This window comes from Solanum lycopersicum, chromosome 1 (genome assembly GCF_036512215.1).
Source record: "Solanum lycopersicum chromosome 1, SLM_r2.1".
NCBI lineage: Eukaryota > Viridiplantae > Streptophyta > Magnoliopsida > Solanales > Solanaceae > Solanum > Solanum lycopersicum.
The window spans coordinates 1,278,720-1,292,016 of NC_090800.1; the positions used below are offsets into that span (position 1 = coordinate 1,278,720).

Below are 13,297 nucleotides of genomic sequence, written 5' to 3' on the forward strand. Positions count from 1 at the left end.
AGGCTGCATAGTCAAGGTTTTTACGGACATCTACAAAGTATTTTGGCATTTCTGACGTCAGGATCCGGACCACCCAAAAAATGGTGTGCTATGGCACACGAAAAACGTCTAAATGGGGGATATGCATGCTTCGATGCTCGTTTGACCTTGAAAATGGGTCGGACTGGCCGTGAGGGCCATCGGGGCTGCATAGAAAAGGTCTTGACAGACTTCGACAATAAATTTTGACATTTCTGACGTCTGAATCCGGATCATCTAAAAAATGGTGTGTTATAGCACACGAAAATCATCAAAATGAGGGGTATGCGCGCTTTGGGACTGGTTTGACCTTGAAAATGGGTCGGACTGGCCGTGAGGTCAAACCGACTGCATAGCTAAGGTCTTGAAAAACGTCTAATAATAATTTTGATATTTTTGACGTTGGAATCCGGATCACCCCAAAAATGGTGTGCTATAACATACGAAAATTATCAAAATGGAGGATATGCGCGCTTCGGGGCTCATTTGACCTTTAAAATAGGTTGGAATAGAAATGATGTCCAACCGCATACATAGCAAAGGTCTTGACAGACTTCCATAAAAAATTTAAGCATTTTTGGCATCGGAATCCGGATCTCCAAAAAAAGGTGTGCTATAGCACAATAAAATCATCGAAATGGGGGTATGCGCACTTCGGGGCTTCTTTGACCTTGAAAATGGGTTGGACTGACCGTGAGGGCCAATCGGCTGCATAACCAAGTTCTTAACGGATGTCCACAAAAAATTTTGGCATTTTTGACGTCGGAATACATATTACCCAAAAAATGGTGTGCTATAGCACACAAAAATCAACGAAATGGGGGGTATACCTGCTTTGGGACTCGTTTAACCTTTAAAATGGGTCGGACTGATCGTAAGGGCCAACCAACTGCATAGCCAAGTCTTGACGAACTTCCACAAAAATTTTGGCATTTTTGACATCACAATACAGATCACCCAAAAAATGGTGTGTTATAGCACATGAAAATCGTCGAAATGGAGGGTATGCACGTTTTGGGGCTCGTTTGACCTTGAAATTGGGTCGGACTGGTTGTGAGGGCCAACCGGCTGCATATCCAAGGTCTTAGCGGAAGTCCCCAAAAGTTTTTGTTATTTTTTGACGTCGAAATATGTATCACCCAAAAAATAGTATGCTATAGAACACGAAAATCGTCGAAATGTGGGGTATGCATGCTTCGAGGCACGTTTGACCTTGAAAATGGGTCGGACTGGTGGTGAGTCCCAATCAGATGCATCGACAAAGATTTGAAGGAAGTCCACAAATGTTTTTGGCATTTTTAACATGTAATTTGGATCATCTAATAAATGGTGTGTTATAGCACACGAAAATCATCAAAATAGGGGTATACGCACTTCAGGGTTCAATTGACCTTAAATATGGATCGTACTAGCCGTGATGGTCAACCAGCTGCATAGCAAAGGTCTTGATGGATGTTCACAAAAAAAATTAGCATTTTTGACGTCAAAATCCGGATTTTCTAAAAAAATGGTGTGTTATTGCACATGAAAATCGTCGAAATAGGGGGTATGCGTGCTTTGAGGCTCGTTTAACCATTAAAATGGGTCGGACTTGTCGTTAGGGCCAATCGTCTGCATATACAATGTGTTGACGGACGTTCAGAAAAATTTTGACATTTTTGATGTCGAAATCCGGATCATCCGAAAAATGGTGTGCTATAGCACACAAAAATCATCGAAATGGGGGTATGCACACTCAGGGCTCGTTTGACCTTTAAAATTGGTCAGACTGGCCTTGAAGGCCAACCGTCTTCATATCTAGGGTCTTAATGGACGTCACAAAAAATTAGCATTTTTGATGTCAGAATTTGGATCACCAAAAAATGGTGTGCAATAGCACATGAATATCGTCGAAATGGGGAGTATGCGCGCTTCGGGGTTTGGTTGACCTTGAAAATTGGTCGGACTAGCTGTGAGGCCCAACCAGCTACATAGCCAAGGTCTTGAGGGATGTCCACAAAATATTTTGGCATTTTTGATATCGGAATCTGGATCTCCAACAAAACGGTATGTGATAGCGCACGAAAATTGTCAAAATGGTGTATGCGCGCTTCGAGACTCGTTTGACCTTGAAAATGGGTTAGACTGACTATGACGGTCATCCGTTTGCATAACAAAGGTCTTAACGTACGTCCTCAAATTTTTTTAGCATTTTTAACATCGAAATCTGGATCACCCAAAAAATGGTGTGGTATAGTATACAAAAATCGTCAAAACTGGGGGTATGAGCACTTAGGGGTTCGGTTGACCTTTAAAATGGGTCGGACTTTCCGTGAGGCCCAAACAGCTGCATAGCCATGGTCTTGATGGATGTTCACAAAAGTTCGGCATTTTTGATGTTGAAATATGCATCTCCAAAAAAATGGTGTGTTATAGCACACGAAAATAATCGAAATGAGGGGTATGCGCTTCAAGGCTCGTTTTACCTTTAAAATGGGTTGGACTGGCCGTAAGGTCCACTCAGCTGCATATACAATGTGTTGAAGGACATCCACAAAAAAATTTGGCATTTTTGATGTCAAAATCCGGATCATCCGAAAAATGGTGTGCTATAGCCCACGAAAATCATCGAAATGGGGGATACGCGCGCTTCGGGGCTTCTTTGACTTGAAAATCGGTCGGAATGGAAGTGAGGGATAACCGGCTGCATAGTCAAGGTTTTCACGGACGTCCATAAAAAATTTAAACATTTTTTACATTGGAATTTAGATCACCCCAAAAATGGTAGCTATAACACACGAAAATCGGTGAAATAGGGGGTATGCTGGCTTCGGGACTCGTTTGACCTTTAAAATGGGTCGGACTGGCCTTGATGGCCAATCGTATGCATAGTCAAGGTCTTGATAGACGTCCACAAAAATTTTTGGCTTTTTTGACGTCGAAATCCAGATCACCTAAAAAATGGTGTGCGAAATGGAGGTATGCACGCTTCGAGGCTCGTTTGACCTTGAAAATGGGTCGGACTGGAAGTGAGGGACAAACGGCTGCAAAGCCAAGGTCTTTGCGGACATCCACAAAAAAATTTGGCATTTTTAGTTCGTAATATGGATCACCCCAAAAATGGTGTGCTATAGCACACGAAAATCGACGTAATGAGGGTATGCGCGCTTAAGGGCTCGTTTGACCTTTAAAATGGGTCAGACTGGTCGTGAAGGCCAACCGGCTGCACTGCCAAGGTCTTGAAAGACGTCCAAATTTTTTTTTGGCATTTTTGACATCGCAAGTCAGATAAACCAATAAATGGTGTGCTATAGCACATGAAAATCATCGAAATGGGGGTATGCGCGCTTCGGGGATTGTTTGACCTTAAAATAGGCCGAACTAGCTATAATGGACAAACCGTCTGCATAGCGAAGGTCCTGACGGACGTCAACAAAATATTTTAGCATTTTTGACGTCTGAATCAGGATCATCCAAAAAATGGCGTGCTATTGCACATGAAAATCATCAAAATGGTGGGTATGCGCGCTTTAGGCTCGTTTGGCCTTGAAAATGGATCGGAATGGACATGAGTTCAAGCCGTATGCATAGCTAAGGTCTTAAAGAACGTCCATAAAAAAATTCAGAATTTTTGATGTCGGAATCTGGATCAATGAAAAATTGTGTGCTATAGCATACAAAAATTGTCGAAATGGGGGGTAAGGGCACTTTGGGGCTTGTTTCACCTTGAAAATGGGTCGTACAGGCCATGAGGGTCAACCGAATTCATAGCCAAGGTCTTAAAAGACTTCCACAAAAAATTTCGGTATTTTTGACATCGGAATCCGGATCACTCAAAAAATGATGTGCTATAGCACACGAAAATCATCAAAAATGGGGTATGCGCGCTTCGGGGCTCGTTTGACCTTGAAAATGGGTCGGACTGGCCATATGGCTAACCGGGTGCATATCCAAGGTCTTGACGTACCTCCACCAATTTTTTTGGCATTTTTGACGCAGAATCCAGATCATCCAAAAATTGGTGTGCTATAGCAAATGAAAATGTCGAAATGGGGGTTATGCGAGCTTCGGGGCTCATTAAACCTTTAAAATGCGTCAGACTTTTCATTAGGTCCAATTCTATGCATATAAAAAGTGTTGACGGACGTCCACAAAAAAATTTGGCATTTTTGATGTCAGAATCCGGATCATCCAAAAAATGATGTGCTATAGCACACAAAAATCGTTGAATTGGGGGTATGCGCACTCAGGGCTCGTTTGACCTTGAAAATGGATCAAACTAGCTTTCAGGGCCAACCATATGCATATCTAGGGCTTAATGGACGTCCACAAAAAAATTTAGCATTTTTTATGTTGGAATTTGGATCACCCAAAAAATGGTGTGCTATACCTTATGAAATCGTCAAAATTGGGAGTATGCGCGCTTCAGGGCTTGTTTAACCTTGAAAATGGGTCGGACTGGTCGTGAGGGCCAACCATCTACATTTCCAAGGTCTTGATGGACATCGACAAAAAATATTTGCATTTTTGACGTCAAAATACGGATAATCTAAAAAATGGTGTGCTATAGCACACGAAATCATCGAAATGGAGGTATGCGCGCTTCGGGGCTCGTTTAACCTTGAAAAAAGGTCGTACTGGACGTGAGGGACAACCAGCTACATAGCCAAGGTCATCACGAACGTCCATAATTTTTTTTTGCATTTTTAATGTAAGAATACATATCACCCAAAATATAGTGTGCTATAGCACACGAATATTGTCAAAATTGGGGGTATGCGCACTTTGCGGTTCGATTGACCTTGAAAATGGATCGGACTAGCTGTGAGGCCCAACAAGCTGCATAGCCAAGGTCTTGACGGACTTCCACAAAAAATTTCAGTATTTTTTACATCGGAATCTGGATCACCCAAAAAATGGTTTGATATAGCACACGAAAATCATCAAAATGGGGGTATGCGCGCTTCGGAGCTCGTTTGACCTTGAAAATTGGTCGTACTGACCATAAGGCCAACCGTCTGCATATCCAAGGTCTTAACATACGTCCACAATTTTTTTGGCATTTCAACGCAGAATCCAAATCATCCAAAAATTGGTGTGCTATAGCACATGAAAATTGTCGAAATGGGGGTTATGCGCGCTTCAGGTCTCATTTAACCTTTAAAATTGTTCAGACTTGTCGTTAAGGTCAATCGTCTGCATATACAATGTGTTGACGGACGCCAACAAAAAAATTTAGCATTTTTTATGTCAGAATCCGGATCATTCGAAAAATGGTATGCTATAGCACACGAAAATCATTGAAATGGAGATATGCGCACTCAGGGCTCGTTTGACCATGAAAATGGGTCAAAATAGTATTGGGGGCCAACCGTCTACATATCTAGGGTCTTAATGGACGTCCACAAAAAAATTTAGCATTCTTTATGTTTGAATTTGGATCACCCAAAAAATGGTGTGCTATAGCTTATGAAATCGTCGAAATGGGGAGTATGCGCGCTTCAGGGCTTCTTTAACCTTGAAAATGGGTCGGACTGGCCGTGAGGGCCAACCATCTACATATCCAAGGTCTTGACGAACGTCGACGAAATTTCTGCATTTTTGACGTCGACATCCAGATAATCTAAAAAATTGTGTATTATAGCACACGAAATCATCAAAATGGAGTTATGCGCGCTTCGGGACTCGTTTGACCTTGAAAATGGGTCGTACTGGACGTGAGGGACAACCAGCTACATAGCCAAGGTCATCACGAACGTCCATAAAAATTTTCTGCATTTTTAATGTAAGAATACATATTACCCAAAAAATGGTGTGCTATAGCACACGAATATTGTCAAAATTGGGGGTATGCGCACTTCGCGGTTTGGTTGACCTTGAAAATGAGTCGGACTAGCTGTGAGACCCAACAAGCTGCATAGCCAAGGTCTTGAAGGACTTCCTTAAAAAATTTCGGTATTTTTGACATCAGAATTCGGATCACCCAAAAAATGGTGTGCTATAGCACAGGAAAATCATCAAAATGGGGTATGCGCGCTTCGGGGCTCGTTTGACCTTGAAAATGGATCGGACTGGCCATAAGGCTAACCGGATGCTTATCCAAGGTCTTGTCGTACGTCCACAAATTTTTTTGGCATTTTTGACGCAGAATCCAGATCATCTAAAAATTTGTGTGCTATAGCGCATAAAAATTGTCGAAATGGGGGTTATGCGAGCTTCGGGGCTCATTTAACCATTAAAATGGGTCGGACTTTTCATTAGGTCCAATCTTCTGCATATAAAAAGTGTTGAAGGACATCCACAAAAAAATTTGGCATTTTTGATGTCAGAATTTGGATCATTCGAAAAATGGTGTGCTATAGCACACAAAAATCGTCGAAATGGGGGTATGCGCACTAAGAGCTCATTTGACCTTGAAAATGGATCAAACTAGCTTTCAGGGCCAACCATCTGCATATCTAGGGTCTTAATGGACGTCCACAAAAAAATTTAGCATTTTTTATGTTGGAATTTGGATCACCCAAAAAATGGTGTGCTATAGCTTATAAAATCGTCGAAATTGGGAGTATGCGCGCTTCAGGGCTTGTTTAACCTTGAAAATGGGTCGGACTGGTCGTGAGGGCCAACCATCTACATTGCCAAGGTCTTGACGGACGTCGACAAAAAATGTCTGCATTTTTGACGTCGAAACATGGATAATCTAAAAAATGGTGTGCTATAGCACACGAAATCATCGAAATGGAGGTATGCGCACTTCGGGGCTCGTTTGACCTTGAAAAAAGGTCGTACTGGACGTGAGGGACAACCAGCTACATAGCCAAGGTCATCATAAACATCCATAAAATTTTTTTGCATTTTTAATGGAAGAATTTATATCACCCAAAAAATGGTGTGCTATAGCACACGAATATTGTCAAAGTTGGGGGTATGCGCACTTCGCGGTTCGGTTGACCTTGAAATGGGTCGGACTAGCTTTGAGGCCCAACAAGCTGCATAGCCAAGGTCTTGACGGACTTCCACAAAAAAATTTCAGTATTTTTTACATCGGAATCTGGATCACCCAAAAAATGGTTTGCTATAGCACACGAAAATCATCAAAATGGGGGTATGCACACTTCGGGGCTCGTTTGACCTTGAAAATGGGTCGTACTGACTATAAGGCCAACCGGCTGCATATCCAAGGTCTTAACGTACGTCCACAATTTTTTTGGCATTTTGACGCAGAATCCAGATCATCCAAAACTTGGTGTGCACTAGCACATGAAAATTATCGAAATGGGGGTTATGCGCGCTTCAAGTCTCATTTAACCTTTAAAATGGTTCAGACTTGTCGTTAGGGCCAATCGTCTGCATATACAATGTGTTGATGGACGTCCACAAAAAAATTTAGCATTTTTGATGTTAGAATCCGGATCATTCGAAAAATGGTATGCTATAGCACACGAAAATCATTGAAATGGAGATATGCGCACTCAGGGCATGTTTGACCTTGAAAATGGGTCAAAATAGTATTGGGGGCCAACCGTCTGCATATCTAGGGTCTTAATGGAAGTCTACAAAAAAATTTAGCATTCTTTATGTTTGAATTTGGATCACCCAAAAAATGGTGTGCTATAGCTTATGAAATCGTCGAAATGGGGAGTATGCGTGCTTCAGGGCTTTTTTAACCTTGAAAATGGGTCAGACTGGCCGTGAGGGAGAACCATCTATATTTCCAAGGTCTTGACGAACGTCGACAAAAATTTTCTGCATTTTTGATGTCGAAATCCAGATAATCTAAAAAATGGTTTATTATAGCACACGAAATCATCAAAATGGAGGTATACGTGCTTCTGAGCTCGTTTGACCTTGGAATTGGGTCGTACTGGACGTGAGGGACAACCGGATACATAGCCAAGGTTGTCACGAACGTCCACAAAAAATTTGTGCATTTTTAATGTAAGAATACATATCACCCAAAAAATGGTGTGCTATTGCACACGAATATTGTCAAATTTTGAGGTCTGCGCACTTGGGGTTCGGTTGACCTTGAAAATGGGTCGGACTAGACATGAGGCCTAACAAGCTGCATAGCCAAGGTCTTGACAGACTTCCACAAAATATTTCGACATTTTTGATATTGGAATCCGAATAACCCAAAAAATGGTGTGCTATAGCACAAGAACATCATCAAAATGGGGGGATGCGCGCTTCGGGGCTCGTTTGACCTTGAAAATGGGTCGGACTGACCATAAGGACAAGTGGATGCATATCCAAGGTCATGACGTACGTCCACAAATTTTTTGGCATTTTTGACGCAGAATTCAAATCATCCAAAAATTGGTGTGCTATAGCACATGAATTTTGTTGAAATGGGGGTTATGCGCGATTCAGGGCTCATTTAACCATTAAAATAGGTCGGACTTGTCGTTAGGGCCAATCGTCTGCATATACAATGTTTTGACGAACGTCCACAAAAATATTTGGCATTTTTGATGTCAAAATCTGGATCATCAAAAAAATGGTGTGCTATAGCACACGAAAATCGTTGAAATAGGGGTATACACACACAGGGCTCGTTTGACCTTGAAAAAGGGTCAAACTAGTCTTGAGGGCCAACCGTCTACATATTTAGGGTCTTAATGGACGTCTACAAAAAAATTTAGCTTTTTTTATGTTGGAATTTGGATCACCCAAAAAATGGTGTGCTATAGCTTATGAAATCGTCGAAATGGGGCGTATGCGCGCTTCAAAGCTTGTTTAACCTTGAAATGGGTCAGATTGGGTGTGAGGGCCAACCATCTACATAGCCAAGGTCTTGACGGACGTCGATAAAAAATTTCTGTATTTTTGACGTCGAAATCCGGATAATCTAAAAAATGGTGTGTTATAGCACACGAAATCATCGAAATGGAGGTATGCGCGCTTCGGGACTCGTTTGTCCTTGAAAATGGGTCGTACTGGACGTGAGGGACAACCGGATACATAACCAAGGTCATCATGAACGTCCACAAAAAATTTCTGCATTTTTAATGTAAGAATACAGATCACCCAAAAAATGGTGTGCTATAGCACACGAATATCGTCAAATTGGGGGTATGCGCACTTCGGGGTTCGGTTGACCTTGAAAATGGGTCGGACTAGCTGTGAGGTCCAACCAGCGGCATTGACAAGGTCTTGACGAACTTCCACAAAATATTTTAGCATTTTTTATATTGAAATCCGGATCACCCAATAAATGGTGTGCTATAGCACACGAAAATCATCAAAATGGGGGTATGCGCGCTTCGGGGCTCGTTTGACCTTGAAAATGGGTCGGACTGACCATAAGGCCAACTGGCTGCATATTCAAGGTCTTGACGTACGTCCTCAAATTTTTTTGGCATTTTTGACGCAGAATCCGGATCATCCAAAAAATTGTGTGCTATAGCACATGAAAATTATCGAAATGGGGGTTATGCGCGCTTCGGGTCTCATTTAACTTTAAAATGGGTCGGACTTGTCGTTAGGGCCAATCGTCTGCATATAAAATGTGTTGACGGACGTCCACAAAAAAATTTGGCATTTTTGATGTCAGAATCCGGATCATCTGAAAAATGGTGTGCTATAGCACACGAAAAACATTGAAATGTGGGTTATGCGCTTTGGAGCTTCTTTAACCTTCAAAATGGGTCGACTGGCCGTGAGGGTCAGCCGGCTGTATATCCAAGGTATTGAAGAACATACAAAAAATAATTTTGTGTTTTTGACATCGAAATCTTGATCTCCATAAAATGGTGCACACGAAAATTGTCGAAATGAGAGGTTGCGCGCTTCGGGGATCGTTTGACTTTGAAAATGGTCCGGACTAGCCGTCAGGGCCAACCAGATGCATAGCCAAAGTTTTGACGGACGTCGACAAATTTTTTTTAGCATTTTTGACGTCGAAATCCGGATCATCCAAAATATGGCGTGTTATAGCACACAAACATCATTGAAATGGGGGTATGCGTGCTTCGGGGCTCGTTTGACCTTCAAAATAGGTCGGACAAGCCGTGAGGGCCAAGCGGCTGCATAGATAAGGTCTTGACGGACGTCCACAATAAATTTTGGCATTTTTGACGGCTAAATCTGAATCACCCAAAAAAGGTGTTATAGCACACGAAAATCGTGGAAATTCTGGGTATGCGCGCTTTGTGGCTCGTTTGACCTTGAAACTGAGTCGGACTGGCCATGAGGATTAACCCGCTGCATAGCCAAGGTCTTGACGAACGGCAAGAAAAACTTTCAAAATTTTTGACGTCGAAATCCGGATCATCCAAAAAATGATGTATAACACACAACATTCATCGAAATGGGGTAATTATGTGCGCCTCGGGGCTCGTTTGACCTTGGAAATGGGTCCGAATAGCCGTCTGCATATATAAAAAGTCTTGACGGACGTCCACAAAAAATTTGGGCAGTTTTTACGTCAGAATCTGGATCACCCAAAAAAGGTGTGCAATACGAGGTATGCGCGCTTCGAGGTTCATTTGACTTTGAAAATGGGTCGAACTGGCCGTGAGGACCAATTAGCTATATAGCCAAGGTCTCGAGGACATCCACAAATTTTTTTGGCATTTTTGATGTCGAAATCTGTATCACCCAAAAAATGGTATGCTATAGCACACGAAAATCGATGAAATGGGGGTTCTGCGCGCTTCAGGGCTCGTTTGACCTTTAAAATGGGTCGAACTGTCCGTGAGGGCTAACCGGATGCATAGCCAAGGTCTTGACGGACTTCCACAATAAATTTCGGTATTTTTGACGTTGGAATCCGAATCACCCAAAAAATGGTGTGTTATATAGCACACGAAAATTATCGTAATGGGGGGTATGCGCACTTCTGGGTTTGTTTAACCTTGAAAATGGGTCGGATTTGCGGTGAGGGTCAACCGGATGCATAGCCAAGGTCATGACGGACGTCCAAAATTTTTTTTTTACATTTTTGTCGTTCAAATACTGATCACAAAAAAACTATTGTGCTATATATATCTCACGAAGATCGTCGAAATGGGTCAAACTGACTTTGAAAAGACAGATTTTATCAATTTTCGTGTGTTATAACCCATAGTTTTTTTTTTTGATACATAAATCTCAAAACAAAATGACCAAAATTTTTCATGACGTCCGTTAAGATCATAGAAATGAAACTAGTTCTTCTTGAGGGGAAAATGTTGCATTTTCAAGTTCAAACGACCCCCAAACAGACATAGATAGATTTTACCAATTTGTGTCATACCGCAAAAAAAAAAAATGGGCGAATTTTCAAGTTCAAACAAGCCTAAAACATGTAAAAGCAGATGTTGTCAATTTTCGTGCGTTATAATCTATTAAGTTTTTGTGATTTGAAATTTCCAAAACGAAATGACTAAAATTTTCCATAGTCCATTAAAATGCTTACAATGTATCCAATTCATCCCAAGGAAAAAACAATCAAACGCATTTTCATGTTCAAACGAGCTTCAAAACATGTAAACGCGGTTGTTATGTCATTCGTACTGGACCCGCTGACTCTTAGGCATATCGAAGTTCGTAGGTTGAAATTTAGAATGGACTGATAAATATGCTAGACAGAACACATACAAACAATAAATCTTTGACAATTTGTTGAGGACATAGGATATAAAAATAAGATCTAAACTCTTCCTCTCTTTTTTTTCCAACTGATTTAATACAAACAATAATGTTCAGTGCAATAATAATGAGGGATCATGTAGAGTCAAAATTATGATTTTACATATCTGAAAACTGTACATTACCAGATTTTACAATAATTACTAATAACATAAAGTACTCTACTAAAGGCTCCTAAATGTGATAGAACAATATGAACTACTCTTACTCTGTACAAGATCAGAGGAAGATGAAGCTTCTGAAGGAGGAATCATGTCACTTGGAATTTCGGAAAGTGAATCCTCTCTTTCAGATCCTGGCCTTGGTAGAACTTGTCAGAGAGATTATAAACCGGTGTTTGGATTGTTTCCAGCAAGGATAAGAGAGATCTCCAGCCCTCGACTGAACGCTTGGTTGAACATAAGCCGGGTTTGAAATGTTGAAATGAAGGGGAACCAAGAAAAAAGCGCGATTGGGATGAAAATGAGCACACCCATACCAGCGTCAAACAGACGAGCAACTGAACGGAAAGACTTCCACATCCCCATTTTCTTGATTAGAGGCTTCCATGCTGCAGCAATCTGTCGAATGATGAAACATGCATATTTGCGGGAGATTAATACAGTCCAAAAGGGATAAAGAAAGACGAGATTTGTGTAAAATGTTCAGTGAACACTGTTGTATATTGTTCACTACTTGGCAGGGGAACTTGAATTTATCCTACTTATAACTAGTATGATAGTTTCTTCACGAGAGTACAGGATGTCACGTATTGCAATCAGTAGAGATGCCAAACATATGAAACTACACTACAAAAGACTAAACTTTATCGAGTCTACCTCAAAACATCTCCACCAAGAGAGAAGCAAACAATATACAATGCTCTACACTCGCCAAAATACACATATAAAAGCTCAGCACAGGTACTAATCATGTAAATGATGCCAACGCAGTTATCAAACTGAAACAAAGGGAAAATTACTGATCCAGGCTTTAGATTTTGAACTTTATATTTGCTTCTTTGATAGTGCGAGAAATTCTAATATTAGTGAACTTCCTGTCCTTTTCTAATAATTATATTACGCAAATGTTCTCAATGTAATTAGTGTACCATAAGATATTTAATAAGCAAGAAGCAGCAGAAGACAGGACTTGAAGGAAAAGAGGACGTACTGAGAGAATTCCCCAACCAGTGGGTATGAATGCTAAGATGCATGCAAAGACATCCGTCACAGTAAGTTCGGTCAATACAACAGCAGCAGCTAAACCAGCAACAGCAAGCAAAAACGATAGGCCTTGGATAAAACGCAACAGCAACTGGAAATTAACTGATATTTTCTGGCTGAAAGTGAACACCTGTGGCATCGCAAAATAATGGATCTCATTTTGACATCCTTAAACTCTATGAAAAAACTTAAAACAGGTCACAAAACTTGGTTCAAACCTTGAAGAGGAGTAAGATGACAGCAAATGCTACCCATGAAAAACCATACACCTGATAAACAATAAAGCCACAAGCACCAGCAGTCAGCCATCACTCGATAGACAGTTAATGATAGTCACATCAGAATTGATTGTACAGGAAGACAAAGCAGTGAGAGTAAACTGTATCTGGTTTCTATTGAACTGTACATGGTTATATCTGGTGATTAATTAGATTGTAAGAACTAACAAAGAACTTTGTTCT

The 13,297-nt window shown here is 41.0% G+C and overlaps 1 protein-coding gene across 1 annotated transcript in view; it reads right to left on the bottom strand.

Annotated features, from left to right (window-relative positions):
* Positions 1–11,620: 11,620 nt before the first annotated feature.
* LOC101263540 (callose synthase 9) overlaps positions 11,621–13,297 on the bottom strand; it is a 48,290-nt gene continuing 46,613 nt past the window's right edge. The window contains exons 50-52 of the mRNA XM_010317693.4: positions 13,055–13,105; positions 12,784–12,966; positions 11,621–12,191 (exon numbers count right to left, since the gene is read on the bottom strand). Of these exons, the coding sequence (XP_010315995.1) occupies positions 11,955–12,191; positions 12,784–12,966; positions 13,055–13,105 (471 nt within the window). The 3' untranslated portion in view covers positions 11,621–11,954. The remainder of the gene's footprint in view (positions 12,192–12,783; positions 12,967–13,054; positions 13,106–13,297) is intronic.